Source organism: Neodiprion lecontei, chromosome 4 (assembly GCF_021901455.1).
Source record: "Neodiprion lecontei isolate iyNeoLeco1 chromosome 4, iyNeoLeco1.1, whole genome shotgun sequence".
NCBI lineage: Eukaryota > Metazoa > Arthropoda > Insecta > Hymenoptera > Diprionidae > Neodiprion > Neodiprion lecontei.
Genome location: NC_060263.1, coordinates 35,401,136 through 35,428,778, shown reverse-complemented (window position 1 = coordinate 35,428,778; position 27,643 = coordinate 35,401,136). Strand labels below are relative to the sequence as shown.

The 27,643-nt window shown below is 44.1% G+C and overlaps 1 protein-coding gene across 7 annotated transcripts in view; it reads left to right on the top strand.

Moving 5' to 3' along the window:
- The window catches only part of LOC107222479 (polypyrimidine tract-binding protein 1), a 371,006-nt gene that overhangs the window by 165,117 nt on the left and 178,246 nt on the right, over positions 1-27,643 (top strand). For 4 of the 7 annotated variants that reach the window (XM_046738242.1, XM_046738239.1, XM_046738241.1 and 1 more), the window contains one exon: positions 15,851-16,008. The exons of 2 other annotated variants lie outside the window; for them this stretch is intronic. In XM_046738242.1, the coding sequence (XP_046594198.1) occupies positions 15,928-16,008 (81 nt within the window). In that variant the 5' untranslated portion in view covers positions 15,851-15,927. The remainder of the gene's footprint in view (positions 1-15,850; positions 16,009-27,643) is intronic. One more of the 7 variants, XM_046738240.1, reaches the window with a different exon arrangement.

Below are 27,643 nucleotides of genomic sequence, written 5' to 3'. Positions count from 1 at the left end.
AGCAATTTTGTACTTTCTTATCGTGACTAAGAACAAGCCAACGATGAAACGCAATATTATGCAATATTATACGATACGAAACAGACTGCTCTTAGTTTCGTTCTTCGCCAATTATACACGCACCAATTATAGGCGAATAAAATAACCGTTTAAGCAAGGACAAGCAGTAATGGGCGTGATCGATATAGATTTGTTATCCTTTTTATGCGTCGCGAAAACGTTGATAAACACTTATCGCCGTAGTCTGGAAATTTTTGCCAAGGAGCGTAGAAACAATGCAGCCCCTTAACGTGACAATACGGTTAAATCAGCTCGAAAGTTGGCGCCTTCCGTCGGTTCGTTTTATTAGTTGAAAACAAGGAATAGGTAATTATGAATTGTATTCAGCACATGAAAATACAGAGTACCTACCAGGTGAATTATAAAGTTCATTCTCCACTGTCCCATGAATATTAAGTTGAGGGGCAAAAGTTTTATATACCAGAGGATTGAATTTGAGCAATTTTCACTCTCGAGTCTCTTTAGCTGCTACGGTTTTCCCGCCAGCCTCCAAACTCCCTGCATTCGTCACTCTCTTCACTTAAACAGTTTTTCGGTATTCAATTTTCATAATATTCGTCGGCGGAGTTTAATGCCGCAATTTTTTAGCTCAATATTCACCCATCTCTTCGTCTCTCGAATGCTCTTTAATCACCCGTTCGTTTTCCCTTCAATATTTCATTGCACAAAGTTATGTCTTAACGGTAACACGTGTTTGTTTACTGCTAAATCGTATCACTTTTCTTTTCCTCCTCCTCCTTCTCCACCGCGAAACGCTGGACAAATCGAAATCCGAAAACGTATTTCTGATTTAACAAAATTGAAACCTCAGCCGAAGTTAAACATTCCGAACACGCGGCGCGACCTTTCCCAGTCAGGTAACACACCCTTAACCTCGTGCGTCTTTTCTCATCCTTTATTCTTTCGACGGCAAATCTTTTCCTAATGCGCATACAAACGTAATATCTTTCTCAATTTCTTTCTCGTATAACGCAAAGTGATTCGGCCTGTAGAGCTATAAGAAAATGCATCAAGATGCGAAATGGTTTTTGATTTTCTGGATTTCTTTTATTTATTTTTCCACATCGTTTGCAAATAGGCATTGAAATTGACCGTCCGCCCGTTTTTCTGATTTTTCACTTTTCGTTTTTTTTTGTTTTTCTCACTTTTTTTTTTCTCACCCTGCCGCTCGGGAGGACGGATGTCGCGGAAACGAAACGTTCTCCTCCGCTTTTCTGCACACCGGCACGCGTTGATACTCTTTACGACCGGGGAGGTAGGGAGAAAAATAAAAATAAAAAATAAATGAGAAAAAGAAAAACGAAACGTGGGGGAGAAAAAAAAAAACAGGGGTGGATGCGTTGCCCCGGGTTCCGGGGAACTGCTTGCTGCACCGCCCGACGACTGGCTAGTGAAATTGTTCCCGTGCAGTATGCGGTTTTACGACGCACCGCGGTGCCTCGTATACACCCGACATTAAAGGCGTGCAGAAGCGACATTGGTCACGTGGGTGGGTTTCTTTCCCGACGTCGATGTCCGGAGACTCGCAATGACGCTTATATTACTCTTGCAAAATACACATCGTATACCTACTCAGGGAGCAAGAATGCCACCTGCGGTTTCATTTTATATTGTCTAACTTTTACCTAACTGCGGCGCAAACGATTTTTTCATTTTTTGCTACCTACGGTGTTTTTTTTTTTTTAGATTTTTAAAAATTTACTTTGATTCTTTTTCTACCAGTAACGAACAAGTGGAACAAACAACGGAAAAATGCATTGTACTCGCGTATTTTCGTCTGAACAATTTAGGGAATGGTATTTTTTAAACGGAAAAAACTTCACGAGCATTTAAATCTCGGTAGAGTGGAATGATAAGGCTGTTGCAGGTTGGCTTTGCGTATGTGAAAAGACATTTCAACACGTCAATCAACCGCGTAACACAGCCCAAACCTAACTCGGTTAACCATTTTATGATTTTTGTACGTTAAATATTTTTAATTTTCATTTTTTGGATTTCTTAATTGAGGCTGGAGCGTTGGATTGAATTTGTTACGTTCAATCAAAATTATGTCACTTTCATTTGGAATTGGAAACGGAATTCTTTACATCTTTTTTACAGATATTAAAGAGAATTCAGAATCTTGAAGATTCATGAGATAAAAAAAAACATACACACAAAATTAATGCAAACTTTACGTTGGTGAGAAATTCGATCGTTCGTTTCATCAACCATACATTTTTCGCGCCATATTGTATTCGTGAGGTTTCATGGCTAGCAAAAATTATGTATAAATGTTGTCTTTTTTTTTTGTTCTGCAAATGTAGGTAGAGGACGATTTTCCCCGTATTCTTTCACTGATGAAGGTCATTGGTACGTCAAAGTTGCCAATGCTCGTTTTCGGAAAAAATATTTCCATTTCATTTTTCAATAAACTCCCCCACACGTGTTTACAAATATTATCATTTTGCAACCAGATTTTTGCCATTTACGCGTGTTTTCAATTAAAATATTATCATTCGAAATTCTGCGGAATTTCGAAACAAAATTCCGTGTTATCGGTTCGTTGTACAAATTGATTGGTTTACATGCAATATATTCATCCGCATATATCGTGATCTTCTCCAAATCACCTGTAAAATATTTCGAACAGTTCGTCCAACACAATTAATATCACACACAATCGCAACTGTGCGATTCTTTCTATTCTTTTTCCGTCCAAATCTACGTCTTGGGTTTTCCACTCACCCTAGCTTCGGTCGAGACGACGTCGTAAATTTGACAACTCTCCAAGCCTTCAAAGCTTATGTATCCGTCCATGATTTTCCTCGACTGAACGTATTTCGAAACGTTGTTAGGAGGTGAAATGTTTTCTTTTTTTTTTTTTTTCTTCATTTTTAGCTTTTTCTCTTTCCTCAATTGGTTTAGATACGCATATGTCAATCGTGTCTCAGTTTTAACAACGCGACTTGAAAGATTTCTCAAATGGTCCGCGAAAAATAGAAAGGCAACATTTTATCCTCTCTCTCATTCCCTGTCTATCTTCCTTTCCACCACTCTCCACAATCCGGTCTTCCTAATGCAATCGTCATACGCGCAATCAAGTGTAATGCCAAAAACGATGCCAACATTTCATTACAGGTTGTTTGATATCGCTGTAAGGTCCGGTTCCAACAAAAAAAAAAAAAAAACATTAGGTAAATTAAATTGGAAATGATGAAAATGGATTAAATGAAAACCAATTAAAGTTTCTCAAAAAATTGTTCTTTCAATTTTAAGGGTACAGAGAATATTATCATTCCAAGTTTCGTAAGTTATGCGTCAAATGTCTGACACAAGGAATTGGGAAAATTGTGGAACACAAGAACGCGGCCCTTCGAAGAATACTGTTAGCGTAAGGAGAAGCACGGCAGCAACTGCACCGAGTGAGCCGGATGTCCTCGGAGAATATCGACGACGACGACGACTAGGATCGTGATAATGAAGTGGCGCCTTGCTCCGTTGCTGCAAGTGCCTTCGATACCGATTTCGCTGTGGGTTTTGTCGAGGGGCCAGGAACCAGCGACGCCGAGGGCTGGCGGGGGAGTAATCCAAGTAATGGCTCTCAATGCCCCTAATTAAGAGCCACCGGAATTATTGACAAAGAATATTCCCGCTGCGGTCGAGGGTCGATTCACGATCGTTATCAAACTTGATTCGTCACAGAGAACGCGGTGCCTCCTCGTCTTTCCTGCAAACTTCGCCATCTCCTTCGGGGTTTGAAATTATGTCGGAAATTTCTAGCTACGCGATATCCGTTTCAATGAAATCATCCTAGTGACTGTAAAGAACGAAAACCTTTCGTCGGTTCAACTTTATGGTCTTCGTAATTAGATATCTTTATCTTACTGCCGATCGTTTTAACTTCATCACCTATGTCTGTCCATCGATTATCGTCGTTAGGAGAGAACATCGGCTACCGGTATATGGATGAATGGAAATTTGTTTGAAAAAACTGCAGATCGATTCGCTGGGTTAATGGCGAGTCGATGTATAATCGTATAAAAGGAGAACGAAGGGGTTGACGGGACTTTGGTTTCTGCGTGGAAGAAGATCCGTCAACAGACGTCGAAAACGTGGATAATTACATGGGAAAACACGCTGCCAGTGGGGTCGGATGCGAACACGCAACAACCTCTGCCGGGGATTGTTAATTAATTACTTGGCTCTCCAGGTGTTAATCGAACAATTAACAGTCACGTCACGCTGACGGATCGGCAGTTCGCGCACGCGACTTCCATTCGCACCTCGCTGAAATTACACAATCCGAGTCTTCTCAATTTTCACTATCCGGCTGTGTTGTAACGTGCATGTAGCTGAAATTGTACGAAAAATATATTATTTTCTTTTTACGATCGTAAAATACTGCAGGTAGAGAACTTGTTCACATTCTGCAATATACTTTGAATTCGATTTTTACGCTCAACTGTAGGTTTACACAGTGGTAGGAGAGAGAGAGAGAGAGATTGTGTTCTATCGTTGTGCAGATTTCAATTGAAATTCTTTTTTTCTTGTATAAATTTTTTATGAACCTCTGCATGATAGTAAAAATTCCCCTTGAATAGGACCGGAGCACTTGAAAATCTTTTTACGATTTCGAAATTCATTTGCAATTTCCTGCAAACATCATATACGTAAATAATATATTGCAGCTTTCGATAGTTTTAAAATTTTTTAAATACTGTACCAAAACGAATCAAAGACGCTGCATACCTAATAACTGATTGAAGCCCCTAAGTTGTTGTTTAAATTCTTGCATTTTCTGGGGAAATATTATATACGGTCACGACGTTAAAGAATCTTCCACGTCAGAATCAAGTGAATTTATCCTCTCGCCACCCCCGAAGTGTAGAACCGGTTGATGTACATTATTATATGGTATATATATACATATATACGTATTTATATAATATAAAGGCACTGGATGTTCAAAATAATAACTCGGTACACTTGAACTGATTTGCGTTGACACTCCGCTCACGGAACTCGCTAATGAATCCCATTCCAACGATTCATTTTCCAATTACGCTAACCTCTGCTGTGCCTACTTCGATCGGCTTCGGGAATACAGAGCGAGTAGAGGAGGAGGAGAAAGAGGAGGATGCGGAGGAGGAGGATCTGAGAAAATTTATTATATAAGTTATTATTTTAAATTATTGCGAACGGTGAATCTCTACGCAGCGCCTGAATTCTTCTTCATCTTCGTCTTCTTCTTCTTCTCCTTCTTCATTCGTCAAGTGTCAATTTGAACTGTAACTAATTAATTCACAAGTATAAAATTGAAATTATTTCAGGCTGAGCGAAGAAGAAGATAATTTTGCATGTAATATTACCCTGCGCCAAAGTTAGTCGCAGCTTCGCCGGCTGCAAGCTTCGGAGGATGTCATCTTACTTTTATTTCGTTTTGATATTCTGTTTTTCTTTGTTTTCATCTCGGGAAACTTGAACTGATTCTTTTAAATCGAGAATTTGCTATTTAATGTAATTTTAATTATGTAATTATTCGCAGTTGAACGAATCGCTGATGCAGAGATTGTTTGTCAGTGAACGACGGACCGATATATAGTTTGGAGATAAAATTGGAAAAGTTTTTGCCGATAGTCAAGAATAATCAAATCGGAAATTCATTTTACAATTCGTTGCAGTTCTTCTCCGTACTACCCTTATTTCTCTGTTTGCTTGTGTTTATTTTTTTCATATATCCGTTTTTCACTTGTTTTTTGACACCTAACTCTTCAGTATCAATCAAAATTCGTCAGTTGATTGGATGTGTGTGATAGGGTGGGATGTATGCCCATGTGTACACACCGAGGCGTGTTCAATGATATACCGAATTTGCAAAGTACAATTATTGAGCCAGTACATGGGAATATAAAGCCAGCTAGTCTCGATTATTTCCGAACAACTTTGAACGGTCACTTATTTACAAGGCTTTGTTTTTCACCTGCACAATTTTGTAGCGAGCTATATCCAAGCTTTTGTTTTCCAAAAAAGCAATTCTTGGCAGATATGTATCACAATAAATAAATTTACGTATACTACATCTACAACAAAATCCGCATTGTGTAAAAAAAATGTATATAGAAATAACTGTTAAGTCGATGAAAAGTTGAAAATTTTTTAAATCGGCAGGGGGGATTTTATGGCGGTATGGTAGGAGAACAAATGAACCTAATTTCCCCCCCACGAAGACCTTTATTCATTAGATATATACTCAAATCGGCACATCGATTGGTTAGAATTCAAGTAAAGGAAATATTGAAAATTTTCTCAGAAAATACACGACATGTGTTTTGTTTTATCTCCGAGCTGTGCATAGACAATATAGTAACGTCGGGTTATATACGTTGTTACAAAAAACAAACCGTCTCAACGATCCGCGACAGTTTCTCGAGATAAGTATATTTTTTTCGCCAACTCCGACTTCCTTTCCCTCATCTTCATTCCTTTATTCCCATTCATCCAATGTTGATTTATATCTTGTATACCACGACGCAGCCGAACGACCGTCGATAGTCGATTCCGTTTCGGTTGCGGGCTCTGTAAAAAACATGCCTTTGTCGAGGGCAGCTCGGTGGTTTGTAACGATAAGATCGAGTCGGCGTCGAGGCGATGCCGACGACGCTGCCGGGGGTTGAAGGGGGGTGACGGAGGGGGTGGCGATTCAAAAGAGGAAAGATAATGAGCGAGAGGTTTGAGAGGGGAGGGGGGGGGGGATGAGGTGAGAGGAGACTTATCGTTACGATTGTTATTTTTACTCCTATATTATCATTATCATTATCATTATTATTGTCATTATCACTCTCGTTATTGTTATTATGCTTATTGTCATTAGCGCATGGATATTACAGGTGCACCTGTAAATATCCATTATATACCCGAGGACGTGTATTCCTATCGTATACCATCGTATTCTTATACACCGTATATAGGTATAGAAATGGAATAATCGTCTCCGATATCTTTTGTTCCTCGGAAGTAAACGAAGCTTCCTGTCTGTCGGTGCTTCGCAGAAGAGGAAAACTCGACGCGTTCGTATATATTGCGTTGGCTAACCTCCCTCACTCCCCACCGCCCTCCCCTTCCCGCTCACTTAGCCAGATTCCTCTCTCGTTTTCTCCTCCGCGAAATATGCTATACAATGTTCGGGGGACGAACGACGGTTCTCAACTTTCATTCGTTACTGTTTCTATTCTCCGAACGTCACACGTTTACACACGTGTCTGAGATGCGGCAATTTTTCGCCTTATCCCGTTAATTTGATCTTAGATTCTAATTATAATTTCTCATACTTAACGGGGTTAATTAATAATATCGTCGTTACTAATTGTGATCGGAGTTGTCATTCAATTTTGGCAAATTTAATCGCGAGATTCACTTTCGAGTGGGGAAATAAAATCGAAATACGGATTTTGAAGAGGATCAGAAATGATCAAAGCGTTGTTTGTTGCATTTTATTCCAAGAAATGTGTTTTAGTATAGTTTTCTTGACGATAAAGTGATTTTAATCGTATCAGAAGTTGGTGTAATTCCTTCAGATTTGAACAGATTTTTCATCACGCTATTTATTGCATCGAACAACTTTAATAAGTTTCGAGTCTTATTTTTACCTGTAAAATCATTCAGTCAACGTGATCGTATGATTTTGCTTCTTACTTTGACTTATAAGCAGTGAAGCAGCTGCACCTGCATCTGCACTTGCAATAATACCTACGTAGAAGCGATGGAGAAGTTTGATTTCGAAACTGCCGTCAACGTATGTTTACATCTATTAGCTGCTACTTGGGAAACTGAAACTACCGAACTACTTGGTGCAATTAGGAATAACTAATTATTCATGCTTGACGGACGCGGAGACGGTAAAATTGATGAAACGTATCGACCGTTGAATATTATTTCGTCTGTCGCGATGACAGGTGTAACTTGATTTTTCTTACACGAAAACACGAAGAAGAGTATGAATCGAACGATTTGATTAGCTTCTATTCGAATATCGGCTTCCGACTTGGTAATTGAAATTTATCAAATATCTCGCTGGTTGGAGAAGACTTTCGATACTGAAGTTTTAGACTTTTGTTACGCGAAAGATGAGATACCGATTTCACGTTGCTAACCGCGAATCTCGAACCAGCAGCAGCGGCAGCAGCGGCAGCTCGGCTCGACGTCGCCCCGCCCGCTGTTTCATCATTCATTTCATCCAATTTCAGATGCATATTTCAGTCCCGGTAACGAAACTCTTGATCCACGAATAAAGCCGAAATTCAATTTGTAATTCAATATTCCCGAATTGATATTTTCAACGATCGATATCTCGTATAATCAGCCCGTCATATTCATGAGCCGCGTCTTCTTCTTCTTCTTCTTCTTCTTCTTCTTCTTCTTCTTCTTCTTCTTCTTCTTCTTCTTCTTCTTCTTCTTCTTCTTCTTCTTCTTCTTCTCCTTCTTCTTCCCGGCATCATTTGCAGCGGTTCGTTACTTTAAGCTCTCTAATTGTTAACAAGAGGCGGAAAACGAATTAACATGCAGCAATCCCGTAAATTCAACGTCACATCGCCGTGTCTTTGCGTCAGATTTTAACCGTCTGTTCGTTCGCTTCGAAATTTACCGTGAATAATCTTCGTAGTCCGCCTGTTATTTCAATGAAGAATATAGTCAATCAAACCGACGTTGTATTTAGCCGCGATACTGGGAATTTGAGAAAATCCAATGCGTAATTTTATGTCCCCGGAGATTCTTCGTCGAGATCCGGAAACCACAGCAACAAAACACCGACACCGCGTTCCTCGAGTTCGCGTCGTCCGATTCTCGTTACCAAGTGACCGTCTTTGGCCACAACTATCAGGGTCGGGATAGAATGAACGTGATACTTGTTCCTTATTTTCGCCGTAACTGGTCCAACCGGAACTGCGAACCTTGAAAGGGAGAAAGAGGGTTGAAACTAGAGTGACGATCTTTTCGCTTACGATTTCTATCGCGAGTCTTCGTACCATTGACCGTGATTCTTTGAGAAGGATTCGAACATCTCGTCCTGATCGTGATCCGATGGCACGTAAAATATTTGCATGAGCAATTTTCGCCGGGAGATTTCCTCGGCCAGCCGCTTCATCAGGGGTAAAAATGTTTCGCACGGAGGACACCAAGAGGCCGAGAAATAATAGAGAACGAATTGGACGTCGTTTATAATATCGTTCGCTAGGAAAGCTTCGTACTTGTGATTGATGACCACCTGCCCCCTCAGCATGTCCATTTCACTTTGTTTTGCAACTTCCTTATCGCTCGTAGATTTTCTTTTCACCTAACCTCGCGATCGGCGATATCGTCGACACATGTGGACTCTGTCTACTTTACACGTTCTGCGATCCTCTTTGGTTCCACACTTTTATTAGCTGATTCAACCTTGACACGTAGATATATCCCGGATACCCAAGTCTCACTTTCGTCCACTCGACGAATGCAATGAAAATAACTAAATACCGATACAAACTGGAAATGTTCCGCAAAATCGTTGAGTAAATCGGTAGTTTTGCTACAAGTGACAAACGGGAAAGAACAAAGGATCCGCGGTTTTGACGTCTTGGGTGAAACGTTTGTCAGTTTTTCTCACCTTCGATGTTTAATATACGCACAGAGCCGCGAAATTTAGGTTTGTTTGTGTTAATAATTGGCTCGGTGAAATTTTGTCGGTGCGTTTACAGTCGCTGGGCAAACCGAAACGTGCGTATCTCTACGTGTTGGGTACGTACAATGTATATTATACCTAATCATTATACCTGATGTAGTGTGATTAAACAAGGCAATGTTGACGCGTTGATAAACTGTGCTGCAAGGTGGCTGTTTCTCGGTGAAACGGACTTTCGAAATGTTTCGCGAAAAGCGTGCGGAATTTTCACCGCAAAAGTTATATTATTTTGAAGCGCTGGCAAGTTTTGGATAATTAGGAGAAATTATCGGTGCCGCGTTAAATTGACACGAATTCTCGACTCTCCGCTTTCTCCGAATCACCCTCTTCTCTCTCTCTTTTTCTTTCCTCCGCCCTTCCGCCTGATTCTCGGCCCCCCCTTTCACTACAGCATATCATCGTCCGACTCTATCGCGGCTTCTTTCCTTCCTCGTCTAGCCGGCGCGGAATTTGACGTCGTTATACAAACCCGATCCGACGTCGATATTGAATAAGTAATAACATTGAGGTAGGATCCGGCGCTCAGTGACGTCTTAAAGTTGACAGCTGACGGGTCCAAACCGGAGTCTGCTAGGTCACGTTGCAGTCAGATTATGCGAGAGACCCGATCGGTGTTTTTTGTTTTTTTTTTTTTATAATTTCTATACACACGAGTTAATCGTCAGAAATTTATCTCGTCGTGCTGATTTATTCAGTAGGTATCGGAAAAAGCTGCTCGAGTCTAACGTGGATCAGACAATAATTAGTCCCAGGACGTATCGCGCTTAGTTTGCTCAATTTCGACACCAATTCTCAGGGTTGAGTAACCCGGCACAGTTTTCAAGATATACGACCACCCCAGCCATCGTCGTGGGGTTAGGTAACCGGAAGATTTAGAAACTGGAATCTCAATTATTCTGATTAAACCGACACCCTAATTTCTCGAAGGGTTGCGGCGGCAGCGGCGTCGACGACGGAAGGGGAAAATCGGGCCTAAATGGGGAGGATAGTCAAAAGTCATTAGCCGGAACGTTTGCCCCCGTAAAGATGGTTTGAGTGGCCAATTAATCTTTGCCCGATAAACTTTGTCTGCACGGTAGCGTGTGTGGGAGAATCGAACCGCGGCTTTTCTCCTCGCCTGCTGCAACGAGGCTTCCACTTCTTCTCCTCATCCTCCCCCTCCTCCTCCTCTACACTCGACGATATCACGGACGTAAATTTCTAGCCGCCCCGACCCCCGAATCCACGAGGGTAAATATCAATCTGGATTCCGAATGCGGGGAAAACCGCGAGCGGTGTTCGCGTTGCGTTTCTCTGTAGCCTGCATCTTGGCGAGAGGCGCAAGCTTGATTACCTTAACCTCACCGCGATCCGTCGTTCCCCTTTTCCTCCGACTTCTAGATGCATGCCTGCCTGCCTGCCTTCCGCCTATCCGACGTCTGGATGCACGGGAGTAGAGAAGCTGGGCGTCTTCCCTGAAATTCACTATCTCTCGAGTGCAGAAACAGCAGCCCTCGCTAGGATCTTGCTTTATGTGTGTATAGTATACACGCCGCCTATCTCCCGCTGGGAAACATAATTAAAATTTTCTAATTAAGAATTTTGATAAGCAGCTTCATTACAATGGCTTTCCTCCACCGACGGTTATTTACCTTTAAGAAATCCTCCCACCTTTTTCTTTTCAACAATTAATCAGTCACTCGCTTATTCGAGCCGCTGCACTGCCGCAACGAAAACACCATGAACACCCTGCGTGCACGTGTTCTACTCGTCGATAAAATCAAAATCCGTACCACGAATGGATTATATATCGATCTCATCTCATATATTTAAACGTCCATATTTTCTCGAATGACACAGTGTTTAACTTCGTCGACAGGACAGGTGCCGCGCTACTGTGTGTATGGGGGAAGGAAACACTTTCTTAAGTGATTTAACTATGCAACGAAGCTTGACTCGTTGTATTACAAGCTCCGCTTTTCATTCGGTGTCTCGAGTACGTAGCAATGTAACAGAGGTTTGAGGTAAAGGGTCAGGGTCCGAACATTTGACTGTGAAAAAATGTCGATGAAAACGAGGAGAAGATGGAGATGGAATGTTTTTAATTGTCTCATAGGTAACTTCCAAATGACACGAAACGTCGGTATAAACGGTTTAGTTTCGTGGGTATACTCGCGTTCGAGTGCCTGTAAGACTGCATGCAGGTATAGGGCGAAGAGCTTTACGGTTCGCAGCTGCGTTATGATCGGTGACGTTCAGGCTGCCGGAGAACTCTGGTCTCGAGTTAAGGTCGGACTCGGATCGCGTCAGGAGTCAGTACTTGCTCGACTACGGTTTACAACCACCTTCTACCCTGTTTCGTTTATGTCAGCGTACTCTAAAATTCTCGTAATTAGCCAGCACCGGAGCGGATCGTCGAATTATACGAGTCCATAAATATACGAACTAACTTGGGAAAGCAGCTATACTTGCGCTCGAACGAGTCAGCCAAGTTTCAGAGGCTAAACGGACCAACTTTCATATTTCGTGAGTGACTGAAACGTTACCCCGCCCCGACCCTTCGCGTTAAATTACGATATCAGCGACACTCGGGGAGACGATGTTGCATCGACGACTGTCTCTTCATTTTCAAAATACACGAAAAGAAAAAGAAGAAGAAGAAGAGGGGGAAAAAAAGGATATTTCCTTCCGTTTCTGATGAAACGAGAAGAAGAAACACTCGTCAATTGATAAAGCACCTGTTCATGCGACCGTTTATCAACGAAAAGACAACGTCGTTGAAATCGACTCAGATATGGATGCTTGTCGGTACTGTAAATAACGATGTAGCGAAACTGGTTCGTAAAATCTGAAGAAATTTATCATTATTTCACGATCTTTTTGTCGAGTCGTGTGTATTGATAACGAGTGAAAAAACTCTGTGCGTGTGTGTGTGTGTATTGAAAGGCAGTCTTTGACGCGATAGTAGAATAGTTTATTCGTTCGGTTGGACAACCGAGTGAATCGGTAAATTGAAAGTCCCTGAAGCCACGCGAGGCCGTTGACGATGTTCAGGGTGTACGATGGAGTAAAAACGGGTTGAATATTGGCTAAAAATGTAAATTGCCCTGGCCCGAACTATTCCGTCTGTGTCGTCCGGCGGCTATATGTGAAGTAATTGAAAACACGCGTCATCTCCGGTGTCTGCCGCCTGCCGCTCCGCAACAGCAACCCTGGAACCGTTCGCACGTACGTTTCGTACCCTCGAGGATCGGGGGACGGGGAACGACAGCCAATTGCATCGTTAGCCTCTCGAACAACGAGCGTCAAATAATGGCTGGTCAATAGGCAATTATTTTACTGCTTCGAGTCTGGTTATTTTAACGACCTCGATACCCCCTCCCTTCGTTCCCCCCCCCTTTTTTTTTACACGTGGGTATACACACTTTCTTACAGCATGCCTCTCGGTATTCAAAAACGGGGAGGGGGGAATTTAAGGGATTTCATTGCGGGAATGTGGAGCTGTAACGTGAATAACCCTTGTTTGACATATTTCTGAAAAATTACATAAATGACACCCTGGGGTCGTTTGTACCCCAGCGACAAAAAAAATTGTCATGAGAAAGGATCTAACAAATCTTTTTTGTAAGCTCTTGAAAGTTTAACTTCTCAAATTATAGGTTATATAACCAAATATGAAAATGCCAGATGGCGCCACGTAGTCCCGATGTTTTTAGATTTAAAGATTTTGAATTAAGGAAGAAAAGGCGTGGGATGGATTGTACCCCAAGGTGTGTCAAGCAAGGTATAATGAGCCAATTCTTATTGTCTCTATTGTGCCGGATATACCGTAAAATTGACCGATATATAGGGGGAAATGATCGTATCAGAGCTAATGTAAGGCCTCGGAAGATTAGACAGATGCTGTGCGGATCTGGTGGCGTTCGATCGACTCTGTCGCTGGTCTTTGGGCGACGCGAAAGTTAATCCTCGATGCGAAGCTCTACGGAAACGGGCGGCGGCCGATGGATCTTTGATTAGATTTTTATCCCCTTCGGACATGGGACAAGTCTCGTTCCCTCGCACAGACACCGTCGGGTAGTTAACAAATTATCTCCCGCAGGACGTAGGTTGGGAATTAATCAAACGCATACCTACTTTGGCCATGTGTACGGATGCGCGGGTTCGAAATGGCGCCTCGCTTTGCCATGGAGTTGAGCATTGTTCATTCACATCAATGGACGTATTGCCAGACTTTATACGTATCCATTAGGTTTAAATAACGCGCACGATTATCGCTTCGAGGCTTCCGCCAGAATTTCACCGGCAGCGAAGGGTTCGCATTATTATAACTCCTGATTCGGAAGTCAAAAACGCGGCTGATTAACGTCCCTCGGATACTTTTTCAGTTTTTTTTTTTTTTTTTTTTCTCTCTTTCATTCCGCTTTGCAGCCGACGGACGCGAAGACTTAACTCGATTGAATTTCGCGTCATGTTATTATTCACATTTTTTTCGAGACGCGTAATGAAATTGAAATTATATGTCGTGCTGTAAATAGTATATTCGTTTTAATTCGTTTTCGGTCAGGTTCTGCATGGTTGAAAATATCCACCGATACCAAAGGTTTTCGTCAATGCGGTTTTGCCTCGAAGGGAAGAACAAAAAAAAAAAAAAAATCGCGTGCTTTTGTATCTTTCCCGTGAACGCAAATATGTTTTTTTTTTTTTTTTCTTCAAGGCAAAACCGCATTGGTTGAAATGTAACTCGGCGTTACGACTGATATTTCTCTTACCTCTTGTGTTAAGTATTAAAAATTTACAAGGAAAAGTCATACGTGCGCAGAAAATGGTGTGTCAAGGTACTACAAATTTAATGTATAATAACAATGAAGATAGATCATGCGTACATGAGACTGGGTCAAAAGATGTCGCCAAAGATACGCGTATCGTTGAGTCATCCTCTCGCATCTTGTGTTTCTTTTTTTTTTTTTTCTTCTCTCTATCTCCTTACTCCACCTTTATCTCCCTTTTCACTCGAGATGTTATCCGTTTTTGTACAGTAACGCTTTCATAAACAGATTTGTCGTTCGGATCTCTGGGCTCGAAGAACGGGATCGCGACATGTGCCGAAGAGCAATTTCGCGCCCCTTTCCATCCCCGTTCCGTCCCCGATATATTATTCAGGAATACGCCACCCCCTCGCTTTTCCGAGAGCTTGCACCTCGCTCTTTGATAGTATATTCGTCGCTCCGTATAATAATATACATAACCCCCTCCGGCTGGCGCGGCCTATCCTTATACCTTTGTATCCTTTTATACCAAAGTCATCTACGCGTCCTCGACATCCTTGTCAAACGTACCCAGGGAGTAACACCCGAGTCTTTCGTTCCAAATTGTCGACCTTCACTCGAGGTACGTAGACCCAGATTTTTCTTTTCGAAAACGAGTGTCGTTTGGAAAATAAAATTTCGCTATCTCGAATTCCTTCGATCCGGAATCAAAGTAAGCACAGACAAGCTGATCTGTAGTTTGTAACTCGAATTGGCTAAACGCGGTGAAATCTCTGGGGAGCAAACACGGGGGGGGAGATATCAAATCCCGGTATAAGACCGTTGAAATCTTGCACCCACCCAAATCACTCGGCAACCGACAGTCGACGCCCAGACGCCACTCCGTCAGAGGCTAAGCTAATCCCGGGTACACCCACCTCCGCCATGTAAATCTTAAAGGATTATTTTATAATTGGCTGCGCTCTAGTTGAATGAAGGGTTCTCGACTCGCTCGCTCTCTTCATCCCGCAGGACGCTTCCTCTCGCCGAACGCTTCGTTACATCGGATGATCGTGCTTGTCGGGAGAAATCTAACGGATAAACACTTTCCAAAAAAAAAAAAAAATAAATAATAAAAAATTATGTACTCGGTTTTGGCAATCGTATTTCAAGTAGGTGCAGATTTTTTTCTACTCAACGCGGATCACGGGTAACGAGTATTTGGCTTTTTTTTTTTTTTAAATGACGAATACAATTTTTGGCCTTCCGTTTGGCTGCATGATTTATGTTGAAATTTTACGCTACTGTAAATATGTATCGTGTGTATTAACGAGTTTCTTTTTTTTTTCTCTTCACCTTGTTTCAGGTAGGTCAGACTCTGGTTGTAGGATACGAATAGTAGTGCATAGTTCGATACGGCGTGCGCTTTAGCCAATCGACAGGATGATGATGACCAATCTTCCCCCGGTGATGCTGCCCGCTCTCCACGATTACGGGATCCTGGCGCCAACATTGGGAATAAAGGTCAGTCTCGCTTTACACGATCATTATCACAAATCGTGATATTTTCTCAACGGTTGCGGTGAAATTTGATAGAAAAAGAAATCTTTCATCTCAATGATTCTTCGTTATTTTATACGAACGTGTCACCGGCAATGAAGTGAGAAACAAAACTGCGGCGTCGAATGAACGGGGAGACAAAGTTTTGAGAAATATTTCAACCGATATATTCGAATAGTATCGGGTCGAATCTTCTATATTATCTTCGACGGGAATATCGCAAGAGGTAGAGTGGTTTTCAGAAATTTCTTATATACTTTCGAAAAAGGCCCGCAGCTTTCGCGGTTTGTACACAACTGTATATATAATACGGTCCATTGGTGAAAAAGGAAAAGTTTTTCGAGGAAAGTTTCTTCTTAGATTTCGAGGAGCCTGTAGATCGGCGCCGAGGGTTGCGAGACCCGTTTGCCGGGATGAAAGAAAACCAGACGAATTAAAGTGTCTCCGGGTGAATCATTTCATTGATTAAAGAGTCGGTAAGATGAATCGGGTCCTTGCTTCTTCTCATCCCTGCATATTTCACCATCACAGTTTCACCTCTCGTATTTTACATTCATTCCGTACGAGAGATGACGCTTTTCATCGTACGATTCACCGACACATACTGCATCTGATATATATATATATTTATTTATAGTTATGTATATCTACACATTTTCCGCGCGCAACAGTCAAAGATAAATAATTCAAAACTTAGGAGTTTATTTATTCAAACGCTGGCCCTCCTCTGACGAAGGCACTTCCTCTTCCTGCAAAACTCTGATCTTTGTGTGAATACGTGCGGCACAACATTATAATTTATAAATTTTCTGTACACACGCGCCAGGCCGAATGTTGTTGGTGTAACGTAACTCCGGAAATGACGTTGGTTTTTTTTTTTTTTTTGTCTTCCAACTTTCCTTTCTCTACTTCCGTAAAAATTTATTTACCTCGTCACTCGTTTGCCCAGCAAATCGGAGCAAAAACTCAACCCTAGGCGTTTTTTGACAAAAACGGGGCTCCGCATCGTTTCGATATAATAAAGAATCGGCGTGGCTAGCTCAGGCCTCTCCGACATGACGATTATTTTAGTTTGTGGTTTAGTTCATTTTCTTTCACTCTCTCTCTCGCTCTTATTTTATCTTACTTCACACTTTTGGTCACACGGTCCGTTTCCTTCCAGCTTCGCAGGTGTAATCCTCTTGAATCCGTAAGACGGCGGGTGTTTGTGATCAAAATTTATCGATTCCCTCGCATCGAGGTCGCGGGTTTCCATTCATCTTTTTCTCCTATTTATATAAATCTGAAAAGTACATACATAGATTCGCGCTGCTCGGGGTTCAACCTTTCCATACATACCTATAACACATACGCGTATATCGTATACATATACACACACCCAGGTTATACATATTGTATGCTTTTCTCTCTCTCTCTCTCTCTCTCTGTCTTCTGTCTTGCTTGTCTTATTGTATCGAATTTATTGTCACCACCGTCGCGTCTCCCTACGCACACATCTTCGTTACGAAATCCCCCTGTGCAACGGCGGTGGAGGCAGCGAAGGGGGTTGTTTGTTTTGTTTATTTGCACCCCTATACCTCCGACCTGCCAACCCTCGGCCCCTCTTCCATATTTTCGTCTCGTCCGCGAATCGATATCTCCGATTGAATATATGTAACGCGTATATCGCGGACGATACGTCCGTATAATTTTCGAGCTCACTCTTTCTCTCTCTCTCTCTCTCTCTCTCCGCGCCGTTTGGCGGAAAAGACAAAACATGGGGGCAAAACAACATGAAAAAAAAATAAAGAAAAAAATAACAAATAAATAAATCACCGGTTATTAATGTCGATTGGACAAACAGGTTAATTAGACATCAATGAATCCTCGCCGATGGAATATTTACCGCGTGGAATTTTAATTAATATATCCGACGGGTGCTGCACGTGAGGGGGTTGTGCAGCAGCGGAAGCAACGGCTCGCTGGAATGTATCGGTATTTTTATATCAATGTTCCAATGCCGGACGGGGGTCGAAACGGGGTTGGAGAAGAGCTATTCGGTCAATCGCATTTCCCAAGCCCATTGGCATTCGGCCAGCCGAACAAACGCATCTATGTATAGTATATATTATATATATATATATATATATATATATTTTTACAAAATTTGAAAGATCGATGACGCTCCTTTTAAAAAATTAATTGAGAAAAAAAAAATCAATTCCTATGCTTGATCGCACAAATCTGCGATAAATTCACGGTCAATGCTTCTATAAATTTTCCCTTCGTCACCAAAAATTCATAGTTGATTTACCCGAATTGGTTAAAATTATATTCCGATTGCGTAAAACGCGGTCATCGATTTCTGCAACAAAGATCGCGAGATGAGGACCGGATGTCGAACACCGTAACTTCGCAGGCGGCAACCTTCAGGAGATTTAGCTATGTATATATACGTTCCGCCGTCGAGTTATTTACGCTATTGTATTGATTATCACCGCTCGGTACACACTGTAGTGTAACGGTGCAGAGGGTGGGATATGGAGGGAGAGGAGGAAGGGTTAATATGGCGTGGAGGGACACGCAGGGTGGTTGGTTCTCTAATCAATTTAGGGGCTGCACGGGGTGGGAACCTGTTCAGGGCTGCTCGCTCCCGGCCTTACTCGTGCTTCGCTGATACGATGATGATCCTCTCGTGCCTGGTAGGTACATGTATGCGGGCGTGACATGACGATATTTGCAGCCATTGATGACGCCGCGCTCGAACCGCCGCTCCTAACGTCGAACATTGTCACTCTCGATGACCGTGGACTCGCCAAATCGGGAAACCCAGGGAGAGCCAGGGAGAGATCGGGGCAAGTTATGCTGATCGGTCATTGTCGGGTTTTGAACCTTCGGTCCTGATAATCCTTTCGTAACGTGCCCGTGTTGCGAGTGGAGAGGATCACGGCGATTCACTCCATTCGGCACTACAACGCTTGTCAAATGATCCCGACGATGATATAAACGTAGCACGGCTAAAGAGGTTCCTTGACATTTTTTTATGGGCCCGTCATTCACTGCGAGGTCGCGGTTGGGAGCGAAACGCATCCGAAAGTCTTGGGTATCGCTGATTCAAAGTGAAAAGGAAAAGAAAAAAATAATTAAAAGACAATGTAATGACTTTCACCCACATATTTTCAGCGATTTGTAGTTACGAGTGATACGGTATTTTGGTGTAAGGGAGTGACGGTGAAGAGGGATGAGAATCGAACCAACGAACGAAAGAAGAATGGAAGGAAGGAAGGAACGACGGGCTACTGAGACCACTAGAACCAGCAGCACGTAGTGAGGCGCCCGTCGGGCATTGTATATTAAAATTAAGGCAATATATTAACTAACTTAATGTTATTCACGTTTTTGTTCACCGGATACTTTTATAAAGGCGTTGTTCACGGTGTGCAAGGTGTTCATACACACACACACACACACACACACATATATATATATTAACGAAGCCCACCTTATTCCTCCTCCGTGTCTTACCCCCGGCTGGTGAAGGTCTCGTCTGTCGGTTGGTCGGGCTTCTTTGCATTTTGCTTTTAAACGTTATATAATAAGCGAGCTCGCGAGAACCTCGGAGGCTGGGACAAAACCTGGAAGACACAATGAGGGAAGGACGAGGGAAGAGGAGGGCGACAAGCCCTCCAAGGATCTTTTAATTATTACTCCCAGGAAAGGTGATGTGATTGGGTTAAATTGCTTCAAAGTTTATCCAACATTTCGGGGCACGCCGCCGTGCTGTGCCGGTGCTGCTTGCTTCCCGGTTCCACCAACGACGACGACGACGACGCCGTTGGTGGCATCTCGATCACCCTTAATTGAAAACCTAAAGAGCTCCCGGAGCGAAACTTCCCAACGTTTTTCATTTCGCCTGCCCTGCCTCGATAAAACCTCGCTACTATTTATACCAGCTTCAGCTCGGCCTACACGCCCTCTTCGCGATCGCTTTTCATCCCGAAAACTCATACTCGGGCACTTCTTTCTCAAATTCGTGTTGGACGTTTGATCACTTGGCCGAGCTGTGTCCTCTGACGCGTTTCTTGCAAATTCGACGTGTGACGTTATCACGGTGTCGCGACTTGACTTGTCGGTCAAATTTTTGTTTTCAAAACGATCGCACGTAGGTCAAATCAATATTGTCGAAAAGGTTTTCTCAATTGTCTACGTGTACCTTGCGCGGATTCTATGTAACATACACCTTCGAAAGATCTGGTGTCCCTCTACCCTGACTGGTCAAAGGTTGTAAACTATCGCCGTTCTAATATTTTCTTTGAATTAATCCTCGCGCAGCTTTGTATGGCTTGTTATCCAGCCAACCAGGGTCGGGTACGAGGGTGATCAAAGTCACCTTCGTCCGAGTCCCGGTCGTGATGGCGAGTCCTCCGCCCGCGTCCCTCGCGACATCTGCATACGTAAACGTGAGGATTAAAGCGGTTCGTATCACCGGTCACGTCACTTGACGTCCGTCTCGTTTCTCGACCCTTTTGCCTTCTAACTCTTTTGGGTAGCCCATCGTACGTACGCAAAGAGCCTACTCTTGTCGCTCGAACAAACCGTTGCCCAAATATCTCGGTGTTGAAACTAGTTTATTGCTTACCGTGCGACCCTCGGATCGGTTGTGGTTCCAAGGTCACGCGAGTTGTTCTCTTTCAACGTACGAAGGCGATAAAACGACTGCAGGTACGTTTTTCGTGCTTGGCTTGCTAGTGTTTGAATCCTTTATCGACGATCATCGAAGATCCGTTCATGCAATTGCGTAACTCTCGCTTCTCTGCGTCAACGATGATAGCTCTTCAATTTAACGGGAATTCTTAATTTTAGCTCCAAGGTTATGACAATGAGCATATGCTTAATTGTTTCTCGATCATTTTCCGACCACATGTACTGTCTACAAATTTTTAAACATGAAAAATTCTTGTCCTGTGCTTTTTTACGGTTTATTCAACGGTTGATGTACCGATCACGTTTATCGAGGTACCGAGGTTCCGTGATTGGTCGACACAGACGGCTACGATAGTCGAGATTTCGGGACGAAGGGCTCATCGATTTATACATGGGATGTCTGCGTCCAGCTTGCTCAATCGCGGTGTTAAATGTATACAGACGTATAATATTCCATAAATAAATGCAGTGTTTGATTATAGAAGCGAGAGGGCTCATCGCTCAATGTCGAAAGCGAAAACGGGAAGATAGAGCGAAGCCTGTACCTTACCTGCAGGCACGATAAGCTTCTTCGTCATATTCGATTGTAAATTTTGACATCACTTTCCTGCGTAAATCGCAACGGTGCATCGGGATCACCGATGGATTTTTCTAGTTACCTTGTAACTGAAAGTTGACGAGGGATCCAAAGGTCTGAAGGAAACGACGCGTGGCTTGTGATTTTGTCATCTAAATTCCGTTTACACTTGAATATGTAGAAAATTTCCCATAGGATATAAGCAAATCACTTGCTATACCGACGTTGGTGGACGTGTGCAGCCATGTAGATGTAAACGAGGCCACTAGTCCGCATTTGGAATGTAGTGATTAAAAAGCATGGGCGCATTTGAAGCGGCTTGCATTGTAAACGAACCTAATACAAGCGGAAAATGATAGGGAGAGAGGGGAAAGAGAAAGGGAAAGGGAAGTGGGCAGCTCAACAGTTGAAAACCCTCTCCAACTGCTCGTCCGGAAAGCGTCGGCGTCGGCGTCGGCGTCGGGGGTGGTGGTGATGGTGGTGGTGGTGGTGGTGGTGCAGCGGAACCTAACAATGGTTATTGTTTTCGCTCGAGTCCCGTAACTAGGCTAATAAAATTCCTTCTCTGAGAGAAAAATCCACGGACGATAAGAACAACTTTGAATCGGCCTATTTAGAGGCGGCGGCGCAGGAAGCGGGCAACCAGCCTAGGCTCGCCTTCACCTACGCCTCTTCTTCTTCTCGGCTTATAGGTTACAACATCGGGTACGTAGTTACAGTTATTGTTACGACGGTGCACTTTTTTTTAATGGCTCAACTTCCAGACTCTTAAATCCGGCTGCACCGTAACGGTTGAGTCGGCAATTCGCTCTCGACGTTAAAACCTTGCGCCGCGCTCGCTTCTTTTCCTGCAAATGAGGCGTCCTAAAATCGCACGATTCGAACGACGATCATGCGCGCGTTTATCGTTATTCCGCAGCTTTTGACGCAAGCGAAAATCTCGGAGAGATACGTTGCGGAGGTGTGAAAGCGGGGGACAAATGTCATCTCAAAGCGACAACTCTATGCGCGGACAGAGGATCACTCGCGGACGATGCTGCGAAGTACTTGAGAAACATGTTATTCATAAACGTTGCACGTACGTCCGGGGATATCCGGTAAATAGGAGATGTGTTCCGTGTAAACAGGGGACGACGGGCAAACGGAATACGGAAAGAATCAAAGGACACCCTCGCACCGATGATTTTTATACACTTCGAACGGTCGAAGGATCAGGTTGTATTTTCTATCTGATTGATTTGCGATGAAAAATAATCAACGACTAAAGAGACGGGTGCGAATGAACAATGTTTTGTGTTTTTCTTCTTTGGGACTCCAGTGCTGGGGATAATTTTCTTTTTAAACCTCATCAGAGCGGCGGCCTCGAACAGTCGATAAATTACGGTTAGGGTGGGGATGGAGGGGATGTCAATCGCGACGCTACGTGACACTTATTTCCTTCCGGTTGAATAAGGGGTGCAGCTGTTGCTGCTCCTCGCGAGTATCGGTCGTTCGGTGGGTGGTTGGCTAGATATATTATCGTCGATAAAACATGGTGTGTATAATTGTCTGGTTTTGAACCGCGCGGTTCGCGCTCTCCGCAGTGACGAATAACAGGTCTTGGAATGAATTGCTGCAGTGTCGTCGCGCGGTTACGCAATAGGGGAAAATTCAAAGGTCATTAATTTCCGAAGTGGTCCCTATTATTGAGAATCCTTTTCAGTTCTACTCGATTAACGACCGCCGCAGGGTATTGCGAGTGCTTTTATTCGGAATTCAGAACGACGCGTACACCGGGTGAGCGAATCTGCAGGGGAATATAATTCTTACCGGGACCCTGAACAACCCTCCACCCTCGTCCCTGAAAACCTTGGTGAACAAGCAACGCGATCAATCGGAATTTTTAAGCGGCGCATGATCGCAGAAGTTACAGGTTACCGTCGAGTCTCTGCGCAACAATGAGACTCCATTGTTCCTTCTTTCGTTTATCTTGGTTTTCGATACGATACTTTTCAAATAAGCGATCTGACCCTGAACCTGAACTCCCGCGCCTCGACATATCGCACCACCTATGATCGCCCGATAAGTTGGAATTTTTTTCGTCCCTTGTTGATCTCGAGTTCACTTGAGATTTAATTATCCGTTTGTCCGAGCTACGGTTAACGGTCGTGAGAAAAAAACGGATTGTTCAATCAGGTTCCTTCCGATGCAGTTTCGTCTTAGTTCGCGTGTGATTCGTCGTGGTCGAGGCGGGTTATTTTCACGGTACAATCAGGGGCGACCGACTCTTCAAACTCTCCTCTGTTCAGCTCTTGCTGTTCTCTTGTAATCCGGGGGCGAGGAGCTGCGAGGCGGATCGAGGGGTAGCGGCGTTATCAATAATCCGACGTCTGAGCTTGTTCGCTGTTTCCGCGAAAGGCTCCGCTGAAAACTCGCAGACAGAGGGGTTGGAAAAGGGCCGTTTCTACCCGCTGGGAGAAAAATTAATTCCCTCTGCCGGTGAGAGAGAAAGAGAGAGAGAGAAAGAGCGAGAGGATGAGAAAATGACCCGGACCAGCGAGAGACTCCCTTCGCCCTCGATCTTGAATGGAAAATTTCGCGAACCTTGAGACCGTATTGTGTCTCCGAAAGTGGACACGTTAACCGACAACGAGACCCTTATTCCCGGCACGGACTGAGGATCGAGGATCGGATCAGCGACAAAACATGACAGAGTATGATAGATGTTGTATTAAAATATATGATGGCCGGATAGTGCGGAACGAACGGCGTTACGAGCCCTCTTTACGACTTGAACGAGGATCCGACGCGGTTGCTGCCGATTTCTCGAATTCGCGGGAGAAATCCCCCCCCCCGTCGCGCCGAAGCCCTAATGACGTCTTCTTTATTCGCCGCTTCGTCGACGCGGGTGTATAAAAAACGCGAATAACGATCGTGCCCCCCTCCCCCCTCGACCTTTGACGCGCGAATTTCCAACTCCCCGGATCCTAAATCTCTCTCTGCAGTAGCCGACGTGAAATCTTACGAGGCACGCCCAACCAGTTGGTCAGTCGGGCCACCCTTACGCGATGGCCCCCACAGCCTAGTTATAACCAGATTGTTTATGTGGGTCTTAAATTCTCGGTCGAATTATTAGGCTGTATACGCAGCGGCGGCCGCAGTGGCAGCAACCAGCTAGGCTGGACCGCGAAAACCTGTAAGACCGAACCAGCAGCCGGCCAACCGGGGATGATTGTAAATCTGAGCTGCCGTTACCGTAAATCTAAGGGACTGCACGGGGGGGGGGGGGGGGGGGAGAGGATGGTCGCCACCGTCGAACCAGGTTGTGGAACTTCTCGAGGGAAGAGAAGAGAAGAGAAGAGCTGCTCCTGAGGGCGCTGCGCGGTTTTTCCCCTCGATCCCGAATCGAACGCGAAAACTCACAAGAGGTCTCATCGCGCTCGTTCGCGAGACGCGCAAAGACGCCAAGCTTTTCAGCTGGGCCTTTTCTCCTTATCCTTACCCCAACTCTCCGTCATTCTCGCGACTTCTTCTTCTTCTTATTCTTCTTCTTTTTTTCTTTACTCTATCCCGTCTCTGGAAGTCTCTGATGTGTTTCTTCCCACCGAGTGATAGAGGTAGTCATGGAAGAGGCATGGGATGGGCAGGTAATAAGGAAGAGGGACTATCAGAAAAGGTTCCCCTCGCACCTTCTATCTTACAACTCTTTCAAAGTTGTTCCTACTCCTCGTTCTTACCCACTCGCTTACTTCCGGTGACAATGACGAAAGTTGGCCAAACTTTTCCCCTGCAGGCAGATATCAAATCCCGGATTTCAAACGGCGAGTCTCCGGCTATCGGGCTACCAGGTCTAAGCAGTCCAACGAAGATAGGCCAACTTTTTATGGCGTAAAAGACGGGCTGTTCGTACACCGTGATTCTCACGAAATCGTATGAAACCTGTCCGCGAAGATGCCGTTGACTAACGATAGAATCAGACTGACCTTGTTCGTGGTTTTTTTCTTTCTATCTTTATTTTTTTTTCTCCCCCATTATCTAAACCTCCGATCGACGCAGTGCTGTTGCACCGCCGGATGAGGTGACGAGGCGCGAATCTCTCCGAAGCGAGTAGTAGGCAACGATCGGCAAACTTGTCGAGAGGCTGGCCCCGAATCAGGAAAGATGTCAAGAGGCCAGTGGCAAGATTGCCCGGAGACTCGACAGGTTCTTTGATTGCTGCTAAATTGCTCTCGATCGGTTTCTTATTCGTTTTGCCCTCCCCCCAGATTTTTCGCAACCTTGCCAATTTTTCTTTTCTCTTTCTCTATTCATCCGTCAACTTTAGCGTAGAATTAGTGTTTCGTTGCTGCGATCAATTGCCCGGGTAATCGAGGGGAGCTCGCATCGAATCTTCTTGCAACTAATAATTCCTTCTTAGCTCTGCAACTTTGGAATTGCTGCAACCTCCGCGATATCGTATGTAATACGTACCTAATCGTTCGGTTCAAAGATCATCAAATATTTCGAAGCTTTCTACATTCACGTTTATCCACGATTTTCTTCGCACGCTTCACATTGCGACAACCGAGAATTGAATCAAAGATGCGGAACGCGTTTGCGATCCCGAGAGGAAACTGCACCGCACACACACATATATCTATCAAACCAAGAGACAGCGCACGCCACTCTTTTGAATTGTTTATTCGGTGGAGTAAATTGGTAGATTTCATACGAAGCGATGTTTGAAATTGAAGGCGCGACATCTCGCGAACGTCGTCCTCTTCGTCGTCTTCGTAGTCTTCACACTCTCTTCTCCCCCTCGTCGAAGCAGACTGCTCGAGATGGTATTGGACTCTTTTATCCCTGTACCATTGTCTTTCCCTCTCTCTCTCTCTTCCTCTCTCGGTTAGCGGCGTGGATACGCCGGGGTGTCGGCTCAGACAATGGAGTTGTCACCACGCGGCCCAAAGCGGCTGGCGAAAGCGAGAATATTCCCGATACGATACAACCCCCGACACAATACCGGCGAGAACCATCTGCCCTACTCCGGACCCACTGATAAACGCCCATTACCGCCGAGGACCGATAGGAATTCAAATGTGCGGGACGCCCGGGCGTGTGAGGCGTGATGCCTAAAGTGGTACGATACACTTACATATCCAATGCGTCGGGAGTCGCGGAAAAGTCCGTCTGAAGTTCAACCCCCCTCCCCCACGTGTAGGAGTGCTCGCTTCTGTCGTTTGTGTTGGTTCTTTATTTTTTTTTTTTTTTCCTGTCTTTTTTGGACTTTGACTTTTCGTTCTCTTTTTCAAAGCAACAAACAACAACACTCGCCCAACGCGGCGCGGGGGAGGGGGAGGGGGGGGGGGGGGGATGGGGATTGTCAATATTTCATTTTCCCCCGAAACTGAAAATATAATGGAATATCTGATGCCTCGGGGGCAGGGGGGTTGAAGTGGATGTATGATACAGTCCGAAAAGAGAGGATGAACAAAAAAGAAGAATCGTACAAAATATCGTCAGAACGGTGGGTATGTATTGGCCGTCGGATGGTCGGGGGAGGGGAATCGAGAACGGCGGCAAAAGTGAAACGCTTGTAGGTTTCTATGTATCTCTTCGTGTTCGGTGCGCGAAACGGGCAATTCAGTTACAGGCGTATAATTGTTTGTAATTCAATCCTCTAACGCAATTAAACGCAAAAACTCCCGTCAGCCGGCAGCCGAGGCCGTCGGGTTTGCCTTTGCCGGGGTGGTTAATTGAGTGTGCTAATTAAGGGTGCGATTGAACTCGAAATACACCGGCGCACACGTTTGCGAAACACCCTGAAAAACACCCCGCTCGCCCTTCGCCGTCCTATTTCGGACCATTCTTACTACAACCCGCGATACTGCCGAGTGCAGAAAAACTCTGTTGCACCCCGCTGCTTATTTTCTTACCTAATTCGTGCAAAATCTCTGAGCCAAGGGTTGAAACGGTCGCGAAAGCGAGATTATGCCGGTTGGAAATAGACTCCGCGGAACGAGATAATCAACGTTGATGTTACGACGGATTTTCACTTATGCCCAATATGTAACTGACTACTTTCCTATGATCGTGGAAATCATCGTTACATGATAAGTGGCGAATAATTTTCACGTTTCCTCGAAAATCCTGCAACTACACACTCCTTTAAACCCTTTTCTGCATTTCTCGCTCTTTCTTCCTCCCCCTGTTTTCTTTTATATTTTTCAATCTTCCGCCTCACGCGCATATCGCGTCCTCTTTCCACTTCTCCCCTTTCCCCGGTATCATTTCCACCGCGCGATACGGCAATCTTATACCTCGTGTATACGTCGCTTATACTGCTGATTGTACGACCCTCTTTCGGTACGTACCTACGTG